This window comes from Nilaparvata lugens, chromosome 2 (assembly GCF_014356525.2).
Source record: "Nilaparvata lugens isolate BPH chromosome 2, ASM1435652v1, whole genome shotgun sequence".
Taxonomy (NCBI): domain Eukaryota; kingdom Metazoa; phylum Arthropoda; class Insecta; order Hemiptera; family Delphacidae; genus Nilaparvata; species Nilaparvata lugens.
In genome coordinates, this window is record NC_052505.1 from 81,295,673 (window position 1) to 81,320,858 (window position 25,186).

Consider the following 25,186-nt stretch of genomic DNA (forward strand, 5'->3'; position numbering starts at 1 on the left):
AAACACTCATTGTTTTCAAATGAATTTTATAGCGTTCAATAGCTGTAATTTTTGTAATAAAGCAGTAACCAGTAAGCTAGACCATTTCATGGATTATGAAGTATATTTTGATGTCATTGAATGATTTTCTTATCTTGGTTCTAGTGTATGATTTTTCATCATTAATCTCTCCTCTCTCAGATGCCAAATTATGTTTATTCGTTTTAGAATCTTCCAAGCTAATAACACAAGTACACGTACCATAACATACCAATAAAATTAGTCAAAATGCAATGTATGCATTAGCCAAAATTGAATTGAATTGAATTTATTGCCAAAATTACAAATACATATTTGTACAATATTAATTACAAAAGTATACATTACAAATAGACATTGATTTTAACTTGAGTATAACAATATTATTAATGTAATATTTGGCACTGCCAACATAAGAAACCTTGTGTGTTGGCAGTGGGTTGCAGTTCACTTATTCTGCTTCAAGTACTTTATATACAATTCAAATTTTATAATGTTAAAGAAAGTATTACAGTAATTTACAAAAATCGCAAAAGCTTGAATATTTAATAGAAAAATAAATGAATATTTCGATTTTTCCCCCTTTTTGTGTAGTTGAGAAGTTGATATTGTGGTAATTATTCATATTGAATAAAAAAGACTAAGAAATTGTCAAAAAACCACAGATTTCTGACAATTTCTTAGTCTTTTTCATTCAATATTTCGAATATTTGTGATCAATGAAATTTTCTAAAGTATTATACCGTACAACTCTGAACTAGACTTTATGAATAGAACTTTCTAATAATAGCAAGCCTCTTGCAATAGTCTCTCATTTAAGATTTCCACCTGTAGAGCTAGCTAATGTAAAAATACCTATGTCCATATTTTGGTGTGAATCTTAAAGTTGTTGTTGATGTGCATTGATGTGTTTGCAGCACGTGATGCTGATTCTGCGGCTGTTGGTGACTTGTGCGATTCCGGACCTGCCCGACTGGGTGGCGACCGAGATGGCGAAGGTGGAGTTTGCGCGGAGGGAGGCAGTGCGCCGACTCAGCACCACCGCCACCACCACCCCTCCCCCATCCAACGCCACCACTCCGCCCCCCACCAACATCACCAACATCGGAAGGTGACCTAAAGAATTTGACTTACTCAGTAATCAACTACTATATAATGGGCTGTGCTTGACTGTTGATCCTCCCTCAATCATTTTCATGAATTGCGTAATATTGAATTGATAGATTAATATTAATTAATATGTAACTTTGTTTTAAAAAACTCTTCACTTACATGGTCTACTTTTGAACAAATTAATAAAAACAATTTAAAAATCTTGTAGTAGGCCTACCCTTTATTTTTTATTTTTATTGGAAGTAATAGTATCTTTATCTGTTTTGGTACTCGTCACCGGCACTCAAACTGTGGTTTTGCTGGTTTCGCCGAATTACTATATTATTATGTTAAAAAATTATACTTCCTATTCTAAAATATTACTTTTTGTAATCTGTATTCATTTGTGAATATTTTTTGTAAGGCAATAAAATTTGATTTGATTTGATTTTAAAAACTTTAAAATAGTTCAATGACTAGTTTCGACCCCAACTCAGGTCATTTTCGAGTTGAAATGTTGACATTTGACAAGTTGGAAATGACCTAAGTTAGGGTCGAAACTAGTCATTGAACTATTTTAAAGTTTTTAAAAAATAAAGGGTACTACAAGAACTCTATATTGTTTTTATTAACTTTGTTTTATTATTTTAGGGTTTACTAGTATCTTCTTTATACGCTTTTATATACAAACACAACTAGTTTAGAGCTCTCATGCCATTTTCAATCAGAATCGGATTATTTAGTGCCAGAATCTGATTTTGATACTTGAAAATGGCATGAGTGCTCGAAACTAGTTGTGTTTAGCTGGGTTTACACCAAAGTTATTAACAAAATGTTAATAACTCAATCCTTATAGATTCTATTAGATTGAACGGTACTTGTCAAACACATATGATCATCATGTGTATGATAAGTTATGTTCAATCTAATAGAATCTATAAGGATTAAGTTATTAAAATTTTGTTAATAACTTTGGTGTAAACCTAGCTTTAATTTACAAAAGTATAAAGAAGGTACTACAGTAGTCATTTCTCTAATAAATAATTCAACAATTCAGGTAAAAAATCAAGTAAAAATCAATTCAAGTAATTCATCCCTAATAAAAAGTTCATCATATGATATGATTTCGTATTTCGATTTGGCATATACGTTCTTTTGCGACCGAACGAGCTCCCTACATCACCTGTTGAGAACTAGTTCATGACGTGTCAAGCTGTAGAGTTGGCATTACTGTCACAACATCGCAAGGGCATCCATAGTGTCTCACTAAAGTGGAAGGACGCAGACTATCTGTACTCCAGATGGCGTATACTATGAGTAGACTGAAGCAATTTCTCCCTGTGAGGATTCCAGTACTATACTCTTGGAGGAACACTGGGAGTTTACTTTATTTATTGGGTATGTATGAAGTGTTGAGACTATGCCGAGGACGCACGAATATGTCAGACATGGATGGGCTCTCAACCCAGGGATAGACAGTCTCACATAAGGTGGGCTTAGCTTGCTAGGCTTAGATCTGTGCGTAAATGGATTCCTGCCGTCCTAAGTGGAAAAAAGATCACCAAATGAAAAATCATTCTATCTTATTTGATCATATTCTATTCCACTCTGTACTGTACTTTCCTATTCTATTGTATGCAAATAATTGGGGAATTATTATTGTAGCAAATGCTTGTCCCAGCTGTCAGAAAAGTATCTAATTGGCGGGGTAGAGGGTGTTCTCAGTTCTTCCATTGGAAGGGTAGCTGCTTGAGGCCAGCTCCACTGACAGATAGTTATGAGCTATGAGATATATGTAAAAACAACAAATATAAATCGTGTCTCATGTGCTCCTATTTTTCTCTTTTTTGCCATTACGGAGGTTGGCTATTCTAACTTTGTTAACTGCTGCTCGGAAGGGGACTTGTGACGTGCAGTTGTATGCTTCTCTCAGGTTTCTCAACCAAGTCAGTCTTCTACGTCCCACTGAATGCTTACCAACTATTTTACCTTGTTTTATGAGGTGCAGAATCACGTACTTAGGTCCTCTCACAATGTGCCCAATATATGTCAGCTTTCTGATCTCAATGTCAAGCACAATATGAGATTTTTCATTTTCCAAATTTGGGGAAGGAACAGTTTTGTTCTGACTCAACCAAGTCAGTCTCCTACGTCCCACGTCCCACTAGTTGGTAAGAATTCAGTGAGACGTAGAAGACTGACTTGGTTGAGTCAGAACAAAACTGTTCCTTCCCCAAATTTGGAAAATGAAAAATCTCATATTGTGCTTGACTTTGAGATCAGAAAGCTGACATATATTGGGCACATTGTGAGAGGTCCTAAGTACATGATTCTGCACCTCATAAAGTCAAGCACAATATGAGATTTTTCATTTTCCCAATTTTCCAAATTTCCTTTCCCAATCATTCAAAGTTGAGAATGGTATTGTATAAATGTATCAATAAATATCCAGTTGTTTACCCATTCTTCTGAGAACCTCTGCGTTTGTGGCTGTATTTGTCCAAGATATACGGAGTATACGCTGTTAGGTCCAGATCTCATATGCTTGAAGCCTATGGAAACTCGAATAGCATTCTACAAATTCATTGAAATTGAAATTCTTTATTCTCCAAAAAAGATTAACAATACATTTGTATGTAAAAAATAAAAAATGCATTCCATTGGAAGCTCCTCTTATGGGCACATGCCTGTGAGAGAGGAGCGAATTGTCTAGTAGCATCCAAATATAAATAATCTTAAATTTAACTATTCATAGCTATCAAAAATATGACTGTAAATGTGACTATCAGTGTGTCTCTGACTGTTGAACGAGTAGCATCTATCGTTGTTTGCTCCGTGTTTCTTTGATTGTTTTTATTGATTCTTTCAGAATGTATTGTGATAAATGTGAAAGTGAAATTCCTGAACAGGACCTGTTATTGTGTTCATCTTGTAAAAATGAGTTTCATTTCTTGTGTCAACTTATAAAGGAACAAAACTTTCGTAAAATGTCTAATGAAAGTAAATGTAAATGGAAGTGCATTTCATGCAAGTCGGGAACTGCCGTAAATAGGTCAGAAGATAAGGCCGGTCATTCAACTATTCATAGTGCCTCTCATTCTACTACAGCGTCAGGCGCTCTCTCTCCTGCCGACCTTCAAGCTATCGCACTTATTGTGAAACAGATGATACACTCAGAGATTTCTCCCTCTTTCAAAGAAGACTTCAATTCAATAAAAGACTCTATGGAATTTATATCAAACGAATTTGACAACTTTAAAAAAGAAATCATTTTGTATAAAAAGGAAATACAAAATCTTAAGAGTGAAATTAGTGTATTGAAGGCTGAAAATGAAACATTGAAAACTGAAGTTTGTAATATGCAAGAGTATTCTCGTAGAGATAATTTGGTCGTAACAGGGATCACCGAGACGCCTAATGAGTCTGTCTTCCAGATTTTCAATAGCATTTCTTCGGTAATCAATAGTGATATAACGGCCCAAAGCCTGAGTACTGCACATAGACTGCCGTCGAGAGTCAAGGGCAGTATTAGGCCTATTGTGTTTCGTTTTCTGCGTCGACAAGACAAGGAAGCTTGGCATTCCAGTTTCAGATCATCTGCTATTAAAGATAATAGAGGCCCGGGAATATCATCGAAATGCATTTCGCAGGCTCTTCCTGAGAGCAGGGTGCTCGCTTTCCAACATCATTCGCCATCGGTCATGCAACTTTTCCGAGAAGTTAAAAAATGCGCAATGGAAAAGAAATATGATTTTGTATGGATTCGGGACAGCAACGTTCTAGTGAAAAAGGATGAAGCGAGCAAGAGTGTGGTGGTGATAAAAAATGAAAGCGATATTTCAAAGCTGTAAGGTAATCATAAATCACTGGTAACTCAACCTTTTATTTCTATAAGTTTGTAATGGATATTTGTGATTTACTTGATGACTTAGAAAATATGAATAGTAATGAATCAATTAATCTATGTGATTTGAACGAAGTGAAAGTTTTTTTTTGCAATGATTCGAATTTAAAACTTTTTCATTTAAATATTAGGAGTATAAGGAAAAATTTTGATGAATTGTGTATTTTGTTGTCTGGTCTTGATGTCGCGTTTGATATTATAGTATTAACTGAGTCTTGGCTCACACACGATATAACTGGATTTGATATCTCTGGCTATAACAAAATCATAAAGCCAACAAAATTTAATAAATGTGATGGCATTGTAGTATACATAAAGAATGAACTTAATTATAATATTTTGGAAGTAGATATAGATTATGCCAATGTTTTGAATTTCAAATTAGTGTATGATGAATTGGAGTTTTATTGCACAGCTTTATATAGGTCACCAGAAACTGATGTAGCGTGTTTTGTGGATGCTCTAGAGATTTTTCTGAATGAGACAGCACATTTCGAAAATAGGTTAATTGTTGGTGACTCTAATATTGATATTCTTGATAAAAATTTGTCTCTTGTGGGTAATAGATTTTTGGATAATCTTCTTGAATATGGCTTTATAAATTATCTCTATGGCAGTACTAGATGTACTGTTTTAAGTGAATCGTGTATCGATCAGATCTTTTTGAAAAGTAAGCATTGTCTATTCAAATCAGCTATATATAATTGTGCAATCACAGATCACAATGCAGTGATGTGTTGTGTAGAACGTAAGAGCCGGTTGTCATATGGCAGAGATGTTGAATCTGATTCCCAGGATGTTCAGGCTTTATTATTTAATGAAGATGTTTTTCAATCAAAAATTAAAACAGAAACATGGAACGATGTTCTTCAGGAGAACGATCCCAGACTAGCTTTCTCTTTGTTTTATGATAGACTTCGTTCATTATTTGACTCTGCAAAAACTGTTAGGAGAAGGATTAGTAATAATACAAAGAAAATCAAACCTTGGGTGACTAATGGTATTCTTCGATGTATGAGGCGAAGAGACAAAATGTCTCTTAAGGTTCGTAAACAACCATTTAATGTACAGCTGATGGATTGTTTTAAATCATATAATCGAACACTGAAGTCGGCATTGCGAACTCTAAAGGAACAGTATTTCAAGAATAAATTAGTTGAATGTGGAAATAATCTAAGGGCTGTATGGAAGGTTGTGAATGAAGCAACAGATACCCCTTGTAAAACTAATTGTTCTATTAAAGAGTTGGTTACCAAGGATAATCGCATTTTGAGATCTTATCAAGTAAATGAAATAGCAGAGGAGCTTAATGAACATTTTGTGAGTGTTGGTAGAAGAATTTCTGAAAAAATTACTAAGGTAAAGGACAAGATTTTTAGGGAAAAAACTAATAGATTGTTTTGTAATTCGTTTTTCTTTTTTCCTGTCATAGCAGAGGAAATTGATATGTGTATTAAAAACTTGAAGAAAGGGGTAGCACCAGGATTTGATGGAATTTTTTCTAAATGTCTGAGTTCAAATTCTCGCATAATTTCAGTTCCTCTGGCTCATGTAATAAATTTATGCTTTTTGAATGGTGTTTTCCCCGACGAGTTGAAAAAGGCCACTGTTATTCCTTTGCATAAGAATGGTAACAAAAGTGATCCAGGGAACTATCGCCCAATTTCTCTGCTTTCATGTTTGTCAAAGGTGATTGAGAAATGTGTTAAGACTCGTTTGGTCGAATTCTTGGAAAAATATGAAATTTTATCTAATTGCCAATTTGGTTTTCGTAAGGGTGTAAGTACTTCTGATGCAGTATATAATGTTACTAAGAGAATTATTGAAACACTGGACAGGGAAGAAAAATGTATAGCTGTGTTTTTAGATCTCCAGAAGGCTTTTGATACAGTGGACCACAATATTTTATTTAGAAAGTTAGAAGGTATTGGAATTAGAGGTGTTGCATTGGGTTTCTTCAAAAGCTATCTCAGTTGTAGATCACAGGTGGTTAGTGTTGATGGTATAATGAGCTCAGAATTAGAAATTACGATGGGTGTGCCACAGGGAACAGTTCTGGGTCCAATATTATTTTTGATTTACATTAATGACTTACTCAAGATAGAGCTTGAGAGCTGTTCTTTGTTTTCTTTTGCTGACGACACTGTTGCTATTTTCTGTGCATCAAAATGGGAAGATGTTTTTTGTAGAGCTAATGAGGGTTTGAAAGTTATAAAAAACTGGTTAGATTTCAACTTAGTTAGTTTGAATATAGCAAAAACTACTGCAGTGTCATTTTCTTTGACCTCAGCAGGTCAGCCAGATAACCAGGGGAGTTTGGCTTTTCATGAAACTGGATGCGATGATAATAGTTGTCTATGTCCTATAATAATATTTAAGAACAGCACCAAATACTTGGGAATAATCATTGATAAGCATTTGAAATGGAGAGACCATATTTCATATTTATGTTCTAGGTTGAGGAAGACGCTGTATAAGTTTGTTCAACTGAGAAATATTTTTACAGTTGAGCAAATTAAAATGGTTTTCTTTGCGCTTGTGCAGTCAGTTGTGCGATATGGTATAATTGGCTGGGGTGGTTGTGGTGTTACCGTTCTTAAGCCTCTTATAGTATTGTATAAGAAAATTATTAAAATATGCTTGAAAAAACCGGTTAGATATCCAACAAATTTGCTCTATAAAGAATTTAATGTTCTCAGTATTGAGCACTTGTATGATCTTGACCTAGCTAGTTTTGTCTATTCGTGGCCCAATAGATTCCCTATAGCCCCTCATGGCGGCTATGTTACTCGTAGACAATCTGAGAGATTTTTGCTAGAACCACCTTGTAGAACAGCGGCTGCCAGTGCTCATGCAGCGTATTATGGTCCTAGACTTTTAAACCGTCTGTTGCTTGAAGTTTCTGGAGCATCCCAATGTATACCAATTTGTTATTATTCTTACGATGTATATTAGTATCTTATGCTATCCAACATTCTAGAGATACACCATCCCTCATCACAAGCTTTGCTTAAAGAGGGATGCAACAATATTATTTAGAATATGATATTTTATATTCATTATTTTAGAAAGAATTTGTATTTTATGTTTGTAAGTATGAATTGTATATTAATTTTTTGTTGACATTAATAAATTGAATTGAATTGAATTGAATTGAATTGAATTGAATTGAATTGAATTGAATTGAATTGAATTGAATTGAATTGAATTGAATTGAATTGAATTGAATTGAATTGAATTGAATTGAATTGAATTGAATTGAATTGAATTGAATTGAATTGAATTGAATTGAATTGAATTGAATTGAATTGAATTGAATTGAATTGAATTGAATTGAATTGAATTGAATTGAATTGAATTGAATTGAATTGAATTGAATTGAATTGAATTGAATTGAATTGAATTGAATTGAATTGAATTGAATTGAATTGAATTGAATTGAATTGAATTGAATTGAATTGAATTGAATTGAATTGAATTGAATTGAATTGAATTGAATTGAATTGAATTGAATTGAATTGAATTGAATTGAATTGAATTGAATTGAATTGAATTGAATTGAATTGAATTGAATTGAATTGAATTGAATTGAATTGAATTGAATTGAATTGAATTGAATTGAATTGAATTGAATTGAATTGAATTGAATTGAATTGAATTGAATTGAATTGAATTGAATTGAATTGAATTGAATTGAATTGAATTGAATTGAATTGAATTGAATTGAATTGAATTGAATTGAATTGAATTGAATTGAATTGAATTGAATTGAATTGAATTGAATTGAATTGAATTGAATTGAATTGAATTGAATTGAATTGAATTGAATTGAATTGAATTGAATTGAATTGAATTGAATTGAATTGAATTGAATTGAATTGAATTGAATTGAATTGAATTGAATTGAATTGAATTGAATTGAATTGAATTGAATTGAATTGAATTGAATTGAATTGAATTGAATTGAATTGAATTGAATTGAATTGAATTGAATTGAATTGAATTGAATTGAATTGAATTGAATTGAATTGAATTGAATTGAATTGAATTGAATTGAATTGAATTGAATTGAATTGAATTGAATTGAATTGAATTGAATTGAATTGAATTGAATTGAATTGAATTGAATTGAATTGAATTGAATTGAATTGAATTGAATTGAATTGAATTGAATTGAATTGAATTGAATTGAATTGAATTGAATTGAATTGAATTGAATTGAATTGAATTGAATTGAATTGAATTGAATTGAATTGAATTGAATTGAATTGAATTGAATTGAATTGAATTGAATTGAATTGAATTGAATTGAATTGAATTGAATTGAATTGAATTGAATTGAATTGAATTGAATTGAATTGAATTGAATTGAATTGAATTGAATTGAATTGAATTGAATTGAATTGAATTGAATTGAATTGAATTGAATTGAATTGAATTGAATTGAATTGAATTGAATTGAATTGAATTGAATTGAATTGAATTGAATTGAATTGAATTGAATTGAATTGAATTGAATTGAATTGAATTGAATTGAATTGAATTGAATTGAATTGAATTGAATTGAATTGAATTGAATTGAATTGAATTGAATTGAATTGAATTGAATTGAATTGAATTGAATTGAATTGAATTGAATTGAATTGAATTGAATTGAATTGAATTGAATTGAATTGAATTGAATTGAATTGAATTGAATTGAATTGAATTGAATTGAATTGAATTGAATTGAATTGAATTGAATTGAATTGAATTGAATTGAATTGAATTGAATTGAATTGAATTGAATTGAATTGAATTGAATTGAATTGAATTGAATTGAATTGAATTGAATTGAATTGAATTGAATTGAATTGAATTGAATTGAATTGAATTGAATTGAATTGAATTGAATTGAATTGAATTGAATTGAATTGAATTGAATTGAATTGAATTGAATTGAATTGAATTGAATTGAATTGAATTGAATTGAATTGAATTGAATTGAATTGAATTGAATTGAATTGAATTGAATTGAATTGAATTGAATTGAATTGAATTGAATTGAATTGAATTGAATTGAATTGAATTGAATTGAATTGAATTGAATTGAATTGAATTGAATTGAATTGAATTGAATTGAATTGAATTGAATTGAATTGAATTGAATTGAATTGAATTGAATTGAATTGAATTGAATTGAATTGAATTGAATTGAATTGAATTGAATTGAATTGAATTGAATTGAATTGAATTGAATTGAATTGAATTGAATTGAATTGAATTGAATTGAATTGAATTGAATTGAATTGAATTGAATTGAATTGAATTGAATTGAATTGAATTGAATTGAATTGAATTGAATTGAATTGAATTGAATTGAATTGAATTGAATTGAATTGAATTGAATTGAATTGAATTGAATTAAGCCACCACCTCACTATTGGACCACACGGAGGCGTCGACTGGGTAACTTTGCACATTCCAAAATTATTCCTTCGATCATAATTCTTTTAATTATTTTCCTTTTAAATTTTGACTACAGATTTTCTTCTTACTGCATTATTTTTATATTGTTGCAGGAAAAGATTAATCCCTTTGAGATCCCCGTTTAATTTTTGACTGCAAGAATCATGATCTATAATATCATCTCAAAACAAGTGTAGCCTACTTATTAATTCAACAATAGCAGTAAGAGTTTCCAATAAGAAATTCGCTGTTTCATTTTTCAAGCAGTATCCTATTATATTAAGCAAGCAATTTCTGAATATATATATATATATATATATATATATATATATATATATATATATATATCTAGTTATTTTTATATCTGGTTATTTATGTTCAACGGATCTCGAAAACGGCTCTAACGATTTTCACGAAATTTGGAACATAGTAGGTTTATGATAATATAAAGATTCGATTGCTCTAGGTCTCATCCTTGGGAAAACTCGCTGACGACATTAAAAGGATGATTCATCCTTGGCTGAGACAGCTGTAGATAGTGCCGTGCTACCAATTTTTCCTTAAACGGTTGGAATAGCATTTAACACCTATCAAACCAAGGACAGTTGTCGGCTCCAATAAAATAGATTCTTGATAAACTGTGAATGGATCTATTGCCTATGAATGAGAAATCCAGTTTTCAGAGCAAATTAACTTATAATCTTCAGATGAATTTACACAAAATACAGAAAGAGAAAATATCTTAAGACTAATTATTTCAAGTAACTACGAACTAAAATACTTATCTAGTTTACAGTTGAAACATAGTGGCTATTGGCTTGACTATACAAACAGCAAATTATGCACAAAAATTTATATAAAACTCAATTTAAAACATTAATAAATTCACTTAAACAGACAATAATTCAGAGCACAAAATTACACAAGCAACAGCCAGCCATGTTTTCAGAAGAAGGCCAGAACAGGAAAAAAACATAAGTTGCCAGTCACGAAAACAACGCCCTGTTCAATATCGATCTCCACAGACACGTCATCAAAAAAATTATAACTTATAAGTTTAGAATTCACATTCTACATCTGTTCTCAATAAAACTTTATTTTGAAAATGTTATTTTAAATTTTTATATATATCTCGATTTAAATAAACGATTTATTTAGTAATTTGTTAACCCTGCCTCAGTGACACCATGGAACAATGCAACAAACATTTACGATAATAAATTCTCCGTCAAAAAATTTGTCCGTCTATTGATAACTCTGACATTTACTATAAAGTTCCATAGATCTCGAATTGAAGATTCGATTCAAATGTGAGAAGAAAAATGTAATATTACAAATACCCGCCTCTTGACATAAAAAAAATTTTACGGTTTGAAAATTTAAAGAAAAAAAATTTACATTGACCCTAATGAAAATTGTTGGAATTTAAATTCGAGAACAGTAACAATTTTTTCTAGAAAAACATTACATGTCATCCAATAATTGAAAATTATTATAAAAATTCATCAATAGCGTTTGTTATATGTTTCCAAACAATATCTCAAAATATAGAATATCAATATTACTTTTGATTTAGCTTTATAATTTAAAGAAAAATATCTCAACAGAAAGTTTAATATGTAAAGAATAGTTTTTTGAAATTGCACATAAATTTAATAGATAGAAAATTTAATTTTTATTGCATAAAAAAAATTTAGTATGTTGAATGAAAAATTTATTATTATTATTATTTTTTTTTTTAAATGAATTGATGAATTGTTACATTTAATTTTCACATAAAATTTCAATAAATCAAAAAATGTTCATTTCTTTCACTATTGACGCGGTTGATTTTATTGATGCACATTTTGGAAAACAGTCCGTTAAGGCACTCAGTATGATTTTCAGTTAAGTGTGACTCCAATGTGATGACGTTAAGTGTTGGGCTGATCTGGATGCACGTAGTGTTGGGCTGATACTTGTAGTCGACTGCTGCATACCAAACTAGATACAGTTGACATCTCAGTTAGCATTGCTTCATGCTTGTAGTAGACGGCTGCATTCCAAACTCGATACAGGTGACATCTCAGTTAGCATTGCTTCATGTTTGTAGTAGACGGCTGCATTCCAAATTCAATACAGAGTCACATAAATTTTGTATCATATTTGTAATTATACAATGTACATTTCAGGCTTGAAATGACAATGTAATTCGTTTTTTGGAAAAGAGATAGACGCTGCATACAGGATTAATTTAGGTGAGGATTAATTTAGGTAAGGTTTGGTTTTTTGATATTTTCAGCTTTCAAGGTTTAGAGTTCTGCATACAGGAATAATTTAGGAGAGGATTTTTTGAATCAATTCTTTCATGATACTGTGACTGTTCTTCTGAATTCAAAGTTGTGAATGTGAACATGGATGGCAATTACCTCCAGGTAATGCAGTAGTGTTGAAGTTTGAGATACAGAGTCAGCAATAAGCATTGGCATTGCTATTGGTGTATGCTTTGGTGTCGGCTTTGGCATCGGCGTTGATATTGGCATTGGCGCAGGCATTGGCATTGGCGCAGGCATTGGCATTAGCATTGGCGCAGATTTTGGCATTGGCGTAGGCATTGATATCAGCACAGGCATCGGCATAGATTTTGGCATTTTGGCGTAGTTATTAGTGTTGATTTTGTTGTAGGTATTAGTGTAGGCATCAGCATTGGCACAGATTTTGGCATCAGCATTGGCGCAGATATTGGCTTCGGCGCAGGCATCGGCATAGATATTCGCGTTGGCATCAGCACAGGCATCGGCGTAGATTTTGGCGTAGTTATTGGTGTTGACATTGGCGTATTTATTGGTGTAGGCCGCAGCGTAGATATTGGCGTAGTTATGTCACACTAGTTTGAAAATCACCCAAATGTTCTTAACACTCTTCATGGCGTTCACTTGTTACTGATTTCGAGATTCACATGATAACTATTTCAATGTTAATGTCTGTGCTGTACCTGTTGTCTTAAAATGCTTATAAACTAAAAAGAAAAACTTGATTAGGCTATCAATACAATCTAATACACATAAAAATTATTTTAAGTATCTATGAAATTGAAATTTGTTAACATCTTATTATACAGTCAGCAATACATAAATTGTGAAATATGGACATATCAATGATAAATTTAAAAAAATTCATTTTCATCTATTCACTGTTCAAATATCAAAATTTTAATCCATTCTTCAAAATAGAAATATAATTTCATAACACCCTGTATCATTATCAAAATTGTAAAAAAACATCAGATTATCACAACAAAAAATTTAATTTCAATACATATTTCAATAATTTCAGACAATTGGTCTTCTATTTACAATCATTTCATAATATATCTGCATTTCATTATTATTTAATATAACATTTCATTTATAGCATGTTCATTTCACATTTATGATTTATCATTCAGGGTTTCAAAATTATTTAGTTTTAATTTTGTTCAAAAATTGTATAAAAAGCAAATTATTTAATATTGTTAATCATCGTTTGTTGGATACTATAGTTTATTTCGACTTTTCAATGTTCTAAACACAAACTACATTTCATGACAAAACTTTACTATCAAACATTAAACAAAAAACCATTCAAAACATCAATAATATTTTGCTTCAAAGGCAAACAATATTCATCAGTAATCATCATTTTGCATCTATGGCAATCAACATTATTAATCATTATTTTGCATCTATGGCAATCAACATTATTAATCAACACAAAAAATATTATCTCATTACTGCCTCTCTAAGTCATAACCTCTGTTATTCCTTCTTTAGGCAATAATGGGTTTCCATCTCAAAAAAAACAATCACATACCAGCAAAATTCTAATCAACAAACCCCACTAAAAATTCTACATACACTCCAGCATCCATTTCAAACGATAATCAATCATATCAAAATTTATAGAACAAACAGTTTTAAAATTTAAAAAAAAATATCAATTACAAAACACTTTAGAAAAATTTTAGCCTTTAACTCATTTCAATTGATAATATAACACAACGTTTTAAATTAAACCAATTATTTTTTTTTAAATAATTTAAAATTTAAAGACTGTATAATAAGTATAAACATTTCAAGATTATGATACAAAGATGATCAAGATGAAATACTGGGTAAATAAGTTCCCTAAAAAATACAAACAAGAGAAAAAGAAAACTGGGTAAATAAATTCCCTAAAACAATACAAAGAAGAGAAAGATTAATTAGAGCCTATCCTACATGTCAGTACTGAACTTTCATGAGGAAGTATATTTAATAAAATATACTACTATGGAATTTTGTAAATTCCAAGTATGACTCTAATTTGTTATAATTGTGAGCTATCACTCCCACAAAAACAACTGGTGAAGGAAAAAATGTGTTGACTATTGTGACTGGGTGGAAAGTTCCTAGATGTCTGTAAGGCAATGTGATAGCAGACTCTAGTATCGGACCACAAAAACAAAAGTATGCAAAAGGTTTTACAAACATTTGTTGTTGCAGTCATAAGGTTTTTATATCGCAAACAAGTAGGTCAGATAATCGAGTCCAGCCGTATTTGGTTCACGCCCACACCTCTAAAAAAAATCACACCTACTTGTCTACCAAAAATCCAAAGTATTGGACAGCAAAGAAAAAATAAAATGCAAAATGGGTTAAAAGCCCAGAAGAAAACTATAACCTAATTACATATGGCTTATGGCACAATATGCAATGAAAGATGAGAACATGGGACATAATTGCTCTGAAAAACCTAATTACCTAATATGATACCTGAAAAAAATAGACATGATTAAAATATGTAATACATGATGAAAAAATATACCGCAAGCAAACAATTATTTACACTACAATGGATAGATTTTGGAAAAGTTAAGTTTTATCAACAATTAAAGATTAGGAAAATAAGCTACTATTTCAACTTCTAATATTATTTCAGAAAAAATACAAATTTAAATGACTATGGACAAGATTGGTTAAGATATGTATCATAGAAGAAATTTACTGAATTTTACACAAAGACAGGAAAGAATCGAAAATTGAAAAGATTAAGGGCCAAGAAAATAGGCTACAGGAAAGAAAAAAGATACAATTATGGACTCTTACCATACGTAGTATTTACGGTCATTGCTATTCTGAATCCCGGCATGACACAGGATTCCTAATCATTGTGTGTTGGGGAATACCCTTTCATCATGTGATTCACTGTCATCATCTTGTAAATAAGCAACTTGAAACAACCTTTGAATACTAATACATCAATGGAGACTTTGCGTTTTGTTTTCTTCAAGAACATGATATTATTCATGGGTTCATTTGTTTCAACCAAGCAGTTTTGCCTACAAAAGTTCGTCATGTTCACTTGAGAATGCATAGCATACACCTTTTCAATTCTCAGTTGAAAGTTGAACTCATCAACTTGACTCAAAGCAACATTCATTTTGTTGACATTATTCCTAACCTCCACAGAAACCTGTCTCATGTAATCATTCACTTTACTTATAGTTTTCCTAACCTTCAATGTAGCAATATTACTTTCATGATAGTTGACTTTCAGTGAAGACAACTCCCTACCTACTTCTTTACTAAATTTTACTATCTCATTAGGGTTGACTTTTTCAACAACAGTAACTAGGCCTACATTGTCAGAAACTTGAATGAGTTGATCTTGTATCTTAACACTACTATTATCATGCTTCAATTTGTTTTCATCTTCATGACTATCTTTCAATGTTTCATTTGCATTTTTCAATAGAAGGTTTATACTAACCTGCTCTAGTCTAATGCTAGTACATTCTTGCTTCATATCATCAAACCTAGCATTTTGATTTTTAAACATTTGGTCTAACTTAGCATTTTGCTCATCAAATCTAGCATTTAACTCATTAAATCTAGCATTTTGATTTTTGAACATTTGGTCTAACTTAGCATCTTGCTTATCAAACAGTTGTGTTAAGGCAGCTATTAACTCATCATCAATTTTAATATTTTTCATATTGTATGCCATTTTTGCTGGTCTGCACAGATAATATATTCATTAGGACTTGATCTCTCTTGAACCGACTTCCCATTCAGCAGTATACCATTCACAACCTATCAAGATATCTATCCTACTAATAATTTTTATAACCAGGGATTTCATAGTGTACCATTTGGGACATATTTATTTTGTAATTCTGTCCCACCACAGGGGTAACATTTGCCGTGCTACCAATTTTTCCTTAAACGGTTGGAATAGCATTTAACACCTATCAAACCAAGGACAGTTGTCGGCTCCAATAAAATAGATTCTTGATAAACTGTGAATGGATCTATTGCCTATGAATGAGAAATCCAGTTTTCAGAGCAAATTAACTTATAATCTTCAGATGAAAATACACAAAATACAGAAAGAGAAAATATCTTAAGACTAATTATTTCAAGTAACTACGAACTAAAATACTTATCTAGTTTACAGTTGAAACATAGTGGCTATTGGCTTGACTATACAAACAGCAAATTATGCACAAAAATTTATATAAAACTCAATTTAAAACATTAATAAATTCACTTAAACAGACAATAATTCAGAGCACAAAATTACACAAGCAACAGCCAGCCATGTTTTCAGAAGAAGGGCTGAACAGGAAAAAACATAAGTTGCCAGTCACGAAAACAACGCCCTGTTCAATATCGATCTCCACAGACACGTCATCAAAAAAAATTATAACTTATAAGTTTAGAATTCACATTCTACATCTATTCTCAATAAAACTTTATTTTGAAAATGTTATTTTAAATTTTTATATATATCTCGATTTAAATAAACGATTTATTTAGTAATTTGTTAACCCTGCCTCAGTGACACCATGGAACAATGCAACAAACATTTACGATAATAAATTCTCCGTCAAAAAATTTGTCCGTCTATTGATAACTCTGACATTTACTATAAAGTTCCATAGATCTCGAATTGAAGATTCGATTCAAATGTGAGAAGAAAAATGTAATATTACAATAGATAGTAAAAAAGTGAGTATGTGAAAAATCAAAATATCGCATCCCCGAAATTCATAAGATGACTTATAGCCAGCTGTGAAATATAAACACGATCATTTTAGAGAATTGTGTTCTGTTTATCAATAAATAAAAATAACGATCGAAGCTCGGTGATAGCCCCTGATATTGCTCATTAAATCAGCCTATTAGTTTTTAGATTAGATAGCTAATATCGGGGCACCGAGCTTCACTCGTTATTTTTATTTATTGATAAACAAAACACAATAATTATCTAAAATGATCGTGTTTATATTTCACAGCTGGCTATATGTCATCTTATGAATTTCGGGGATGCGATATTTTGATTTTTCACATACTCACTCGCTTACTCACTTTTTTACTATCCACAGCTGTTTCAGCCAAGGATGAATTATCCTTTTAAAGTCGTAAAGCGAGTTTTCCCAAGGATGACACCTAGTGCAATCGAATTTTTATATCATAAACCTACTATGTTCCAAATTTAGTGAAAATCGTTAGAGCCGTTCTCGAGATCCGTTGAACATGAATAACCAGATAAGTAAGCAGATATAAAAATACAGAAACTGCTCGTTTAATATAATAGGATAGAATTGACAGAAAATCTCAAAACAAGCAGCTTCAAGTTACTTCATGCTTCCATCAAATTTGATCCAGATTTTAAACAATTTTTTTACTTTTTTATTGTAATGACTATAATCCTTATATTTTTTCTCTCAACTCTGCTTTTAGTAGGTACTAATTTAAATGAAATGCCTGTCGAAGACTATATAAATAAATTAAATTTTAATTTGTTACTGGGGCTCAATTTTTAAGTTTGATTAATCAAATAAAATGCTTTTCTGGTTCCTATAATATTATTCAATTGTTGAGTTGAGGAATATAAATATCCAATAGATTCTATGAAAAAAAAACACTGGAATTTATCCTTGTGCCATAATTTGTATTTTATTAAATGAAGAAGATAAATGTTGAAAGCATGAAAACTCTTTTAAACGAAATGCAGACAGTTTTCAAAAATTAATCCATATTAGATTAACACCATTTATGAATTATTTAATCACAAAATGTTTCGGACATTGATGCCATTTCCAAGTGATATGAAGTCAATGGCATCAATGTCCGAAACATGTTGTGATTAAATAATTCATAAAGGGTACTGAGATTTTTATTTTTCTTTCTATTTCTATAAAAAGTAGCCCTATACAGAAAAGAGATAGATTAACACCCTATTTGATAGCGTCCAATCCACAAACTTCACCAGTATATGAAGTCCAAAATGTTAGTTATGGAGCTCTGCATACCAATAAAAATCAAATTGATTCAAACTTGACCTTATTTTTAATGTTTGGAAAACTAGAAACAAAGATTAAAATTTGTTACTGTTGCAATTCATCTTCCTATTTTTAACAACAAACTCATAAAAGATCTTCAGTCATTTTCTAGTTGAGAATTTTATCTCAATACTCGTTAACCTATATGTTTCTTTGCTATACAAATTGCACTTCAACTGTGAAAGGATGCTTGTAAGCGTATTCGCCTCTGCACAAAACTATTTGCTTTTTACCGAACTGAGTTACATTTTGATGGATTCACTCATATTAACAATAACTAAAAATCAAATTATTTCCATACAAAAATCTCACAATGAACTTCCCAAATTTGATCTCAATAACAATATCAAATTTGTCTTGAAAATCTCCAATTTTATATTCCAAGTTTCCAGAAAATTCTATTTATGATTGGTAAACAGATTTAGCTTTTCTCGGAATAGTACATGTATATACTGTCAAAATGTGTTATAGGCTGCTGTATGTTTTGGCTGATGCACTTGATGATGTTCTGAATGATTTGTAATTTTATTTTGAAGTAATAGAGTAGTGTGGCATTGAACCTCTGTAGAAATTACATTTTAGCACGTATCTAGCAGTAGTAATCTCTCAGAATATTGTAGGAGAGTAAAACATTCCTAGAAGCTTTTATTGAACACAAAAAAATCAAATGCTGTTTGTGTATTTGCGAATTTTAAATAGTTTTGCACTCGTCATAATATATTTTAACGAACTTAGTTTCAGAATTGAAACAAGTCTCTTACGCATTCAAATGTTTTTGAATGGAATTGAATGAAAAATCTCTAGATATATCTAACTGAATTAGAAAGTGGCAATTCAGTGGTCCGTATTATTTTGTATATAATAGTAATATAATTATCTGCATTTGTTGGAATCTTGTAAAATCATTAAAGGGCAAAGCATTTTGTAAATATTTCTCTTTTTTGGAATCAAAGGGCCTGACTTATCAAAGATACAGGCACTTGAAAACAAACTTGAGGCAAGTCAAACCAATAAAAGGAACAAATCTGAACGTTTTAGTACCGTATTTGTTTGATAGGCAACCAAACTGGACTTGCCTTGAGTTCATTGTAAAGAATAATTTGTAAATACGATCCTAAATTTCTGAGAAGCATGAGAAAATTCAGTCACATTTCTTGTAACTCATTGAGTATATTTGTACATTTTATCCAGTTGTTGTAATGAAGAATAGTAACTATTGTTGAATTGCTATTGTTTTCAAGATATAATTCTGTTTGAAAGAGTTAGAATATAAAAGCATGTAGAAATTATGATTAGATTCCCGTAGCAATCTTGAAGCATTCCGCCTCTGCCACTATCATTTTAATCACCACGGGGTCAAGTAGATTTTGTTGATATATTGACATAAAGATAGCTAAAATATTGAAGCATTGATGCTTCTACTCCTACTGATGCCACCTTAGACCAGTTATAGAAATGACACGCCCCATTGTATCTTCATTCTGAAAGTCGATGAAGCCAACATCTACTGCCATATCGCCCCATCTTGACGTCAGCATCGTATAGAAAGCTTTTCTGTAGTTTGTAAATTAGATAGATCTTATCTTTCTATGCTGAGACCTGAAACTGTGATATTTTAAGAATGTGCTAAGAGAACAAAAAGAGACCTTTACTAATAGTTTATTATCATACAATTTTGAAAACAAACTACTAATTATCTGTTTGAACTATTAACAGACATCTTACATGCTGTACAAAATATTCATGCTTTATGATTACCTATATTCATACTAATGTATTTTGTTCAATTCATTTGTCAAAAAATTCAAGACAAGCAACCCTACAAACTGAAACTAGAGTTAAACTACAAATTTAAAATAGATCGCCAGCAGCAAGTTCTTTTAAAATAATTATATAATTTCAATTCCTAATATATAATTATAAGTTGCCAATTATATAATTCTAGTTCTTCAATAATTTACTTCCATCTGAAATAGACACAATCTGCTATGGAAAACAATGTAAACAAACTCTACAGAAAAGTTTTTTATACGATGCTGACGTCACGATGGGACGATATGGCAGTAGATGTTGGCTTCATTGACTTTCAGTATGGGGCGTTTCTAATTCTCTGGTCTAAGGATGCCACTAATACTCGATAGTTTTTCTTTGAAACGTTATTTCTTTGTTAATTATACAGTGAACCCAGTTTCATATTAATAAATTCCAGTTTTAAAAATTAATATGTGCCACTGAATATTAATCATATTTAAGAGACTTTACAGTCGACCAAACAACGACTTTGTCAGATTGTGTTGAATAACACCTTTCACATGCAATACAATGTGACTGAATTTATTTAATGTTACAACAAAACTGGAGTTAGCCCACTATTTTTATGGTACTTTTGTCAGTCACGATGTGGATTACAACTTTATATAATAGCTTAAATTGGATTTGCATCGTGCTCTTTGTTTTTCCATTAGAAGGGTGGCTGATAGAGACCAGCTTCATTGAAAGTCATGAGCTTGAGCTAAAAGTTATGAGCTTCAGAATCACTTACAGCTTGTTTGAACCAACTTAAAACTTCAGGTCGATTCATCTTTCATCATAATTATTATGACTTTCAATACCTTAAACAAGCCTGAGAGAAAAATTCCATCCATGCCTCTGGAAGCTCAGCAAAGAAAATGCCTATTCTTTATAGTGCATCCTATTTCATCAGACGTGAATATCAGTTTAGTTCAATATTAGTGAACTTCCATTCAATAATCAACTCACCAAACTATAATATTTTCAAACTAATACTGCGCTTGTTAAACAGAGTTATCAAGAATTTGAAAACGTGCTCATTATAGGAGGCTGCAGTTATAATGGGTTACACCAACCTGGAACAACTACTTTGAAAAGCTGATACTTTTTAAGCTGATTTCGGATTGAAATTGATTTCGTTAAGTGCATCCATCCCAGCATTAGAAACACTAGATTTCTTCTGCACGATTTAAGGGCTATATGCAAATCTACGTTTAACGCTAATATAGGTTCACTGGGGGGACTGTTTTATACTGTGTTAAACGAACCGCTTTAAACGAACACTTGATCAATCTTATGTTATGTTATTATGAATATTATGATCACCTCAACACAAAGTGAGGTATCATAATTAGGACTAAGTTTGTTATTAGCAAGTTTTGTATGTGTATTATTTATCATGTACATGCATTTGTAAATAAACTTCTCTGGATGCAATTCATTGACAATCAGAGAAATTACTATTACTATTAGATTGTGCATATGGGTCGGACCTAACATTCCTAAAAATAATTTAAATATGTGATTATAGTAGCCTACAGTTAGACAAGAACTAAAAGCTCAATATTATTGTACAATATAGTACCTACTATAACATCAGGGCCTTGTTGCATATGATAGAATACAAGCTAATAGTTTTATATTTTCCTATTATAATAACCAGATGAATATTTGTATTATTAGTTCATATTTTATCATACAATAGGCTCCAGCCCGCAGTGCCTATAACTTGTTTATTACAGTTGTGTGGGAGGATGTTATAAGCAGGTACTATATTGTAGGCTACATCGTATATTTAGCATCTAGTTCGAACTTTATTATACAGTAGATTGCACCTTTAGACCAGTTATAGAATAGACACGCCCATTGTATATTTATACTGAAAGTCGATGAAGCCAACCAACATCTACAGCCATATCGCCCCATCGTGACGTCAGCATTATATAATATATAGTTATATAATAATAATTATATTATTATAAGTTCTTATATAATTTTAGTTCTTCAATAATTTCCTCCATCTGAAGTAGACACAATGTGCCATGGAAAACAATGTAAACAAACTCTACAGAAAAGTTTTCTATACGATGTTGACGTCTAGTCCAGTCACTATATACATTGGTGCATGCAATTTATTGTAGTTCTGATTTTTTTATTTATTATTTGGGTACATAAGAGAAGTTCAGAACCAATTTCTTCTTGCAAAATTTCCTTGTGCTAGTTAGATACAGAGTGGCCCAAAAACCTCGTATTTTCGGCTCGTTTTCGAGTTTTCAGCTATTTCTGCCAAATATCGTAATCGGACAGAAAAATTTGCTCTAGCCTTTTTTTTAGATCATGAAATTCTGAATAGAATGAGATCATTCGGAACACTCTGTCTCCAATGAGTACTGAGTTATGATTTTTCAAAAATGAGTGAAATTTGAAGGAAAAATCAATTTTGATTTTTAACATTCAGATGTATAATTCAAAATCCCTCTGGGCGTATTTTTGTGCTCTTCAATCTGAGATCAGGGAAAGCGCTCTATCTCGAATAGATTTTCAGGTACACCTGATAACAATGCTCCTTGTATTGTGAAAACACCTAATTTTCAACTTCAACCATCATCACCAACTACATTGTCTTAACATTGATATTTCGCACAATAACATGAGTTCATGAGATCATGTTCTATGAGAATCACCCGCTAGATGCACTTCATTTCAGTATTTCCTAGTTTAAATTTTGCATGAAGAAATTGTTTCTGGACTGCTCTTATGTACCCAAATAATATATTAAAAAATCAGAACTACAATATAAATTGCAAGCACACCCCCTTTTTTATGTCTATATTGACTGGACTAGTCCCGATGGGGCGATATGGCTGCAGATGTTGGCTTCATCGACTTTCAGTATGGGGCGTGTCTATTCTATAACTGGTCTAAGGTTGCACCAATCGGGATCAATTATTTTGAATCAACACACTTATGATGGTGATGGGGTCGCGGCTGGTATACATCCTTGAATAACGAAGAATACAATATTTCTAGAACGTAGATGTGTTACTGAATGTTGTATTGTTGCTTTGCGTTGTGTATGTAGTGGTTGTTGGCTGGCGTATTTAGTGTTTGTGTGTGTGTGCACGGTACGGCAGAGAGCTGCAGTGTGTGCACAATTGCAGGTGCGACGGCTGAACTCGGACGGGGCCCGCAAGACAAGTGAGCCGGACATGGGCAGCAGTGCAGTCCACCGCAGCACCGACTGCATAGTCACGCAGCAGAAGGACCTGGCCTCGGCCTCCGACTCCGACCTCCTCCGCTCGGCGCCTCCCTGGCTACAGTCGCGGTTTCCGTTCGGCGCCGACTCGCAACGGGCCGGTAATTATCGCCGCCATTTTTCATTCATTAATGATATAATTACATCGATATAGAATGATTGAGAATACAAAAGCAGGTTTACTTCTAGAAGGGTAAAATTTACTCACAACTCATGGAACTTGCAAATATTTTTATCATGGAATATCTGGTTACCCCCTACCAAGGCTAAGGCTCCCCCCAAGAGTTGTGCTTGAGACAGCATCTATAAAGGAGTTAAATATGTTTTAGAAAACAATTTACAGAAATAAAACTAAAAACTAGTGAGTAAATTTTACTCTTAGTTACCCTTACACCTATTTTATTTATTTTTAGTAATATTTACTCATCTGTTATCATTCAGCGCTTTTTTCATTAAGTAATCTTACTAATATCAAACTGTTTAAAGTTGTTTTCCAAGTTATTATAAGTATTTCTATCTGGTTTCAATCTCAATTGGCAAAATTTATCAATAAATGTTTTTTTAGAATATACAGGGTTTTAAACGAAATTAAATTTTTTTTAGTGAGTTATGTTGCCATTATATAAATTAAAGAGGAAAAAATTGAAACATTATGTACAAAAATAACATCTGTTAAAGGCTGTCCATTTTTGTCCATACACTCCTGTAGACGTTGTGAGAAGCTTTCCGTACTCCTCTGAAGCTAGTACCGCTCGAATTTCTTGTATTATTGTTATACTCAGGGCTTCAAGGGTTCGTGGTTTGTTTATGTATACACGTGCTTTTACGTAGCCCCATGAAAAATGGTCGCAAGGTGACAAGTCCGGTGAACGAGGAGTCCATTCCATATCTCCACGGAACAAAATGAGGCGTCCAGGGAAGGTCTGCCTTAGAAATTCTATAGCTGCTCTCGATGTATGGCATGTCGCCCCATCTTGTTGAAATCATACATTATTGACATTGATACGTCGTCTTCTCAATTTGACAGAAATAAATCACGCAGCATCGTTAAGTAACGATCCGTATTGACAGTGACGGTTCGACCGTTTTCTCGAAAAAAGTAAGGGCCAATATAGTATATTTCGCACCTAGAGCAGAAAATGAGATTTTTCCAGCTCGAAATCGGTTTTCAAGAAAAGATTGAGAGCCGGAAAAACATTTTTGCCCGTGGTGCGAACGATATTTTTCGCCACACACAAAAATAAACAATATATGTAATGTACCAATTATGTAATGGAGGGGAAATGAAATACAAGAAATGATCGTACTGGTTTTGATAATTAAAACAAAA

The 25,186-nt window shown here is 31.7% G+C and overlaps 1 protein-coding gene across 1 annotated transcript in view; it reads left to right on the forward strand.

Annotated features, from left to right (window-relative positions):
• LOC120349695 (anoctamin-8) overlaps nt 1-25,186 on the forward strand; it is a 72,883-nt gene that overhangs the window by 42,652 nt on the left and 5,045 nt on the right. The window contains exons 15-17 of the mRNA XM_039420212.1: nt 936-1,129; nt 10,423-10,462; nt 23,762-23,957. Coding sequence (XP_039276146.1) covers nt 936-1,129; nt 10,423-10,462; nt 23,762-23,957 — 430 coding nt within the window. The remainder of the gene's footprint in view (nt 1-935; nt 1,130-10,422; nt 10,463-23,761; nt 23,958-25,186) is intronic.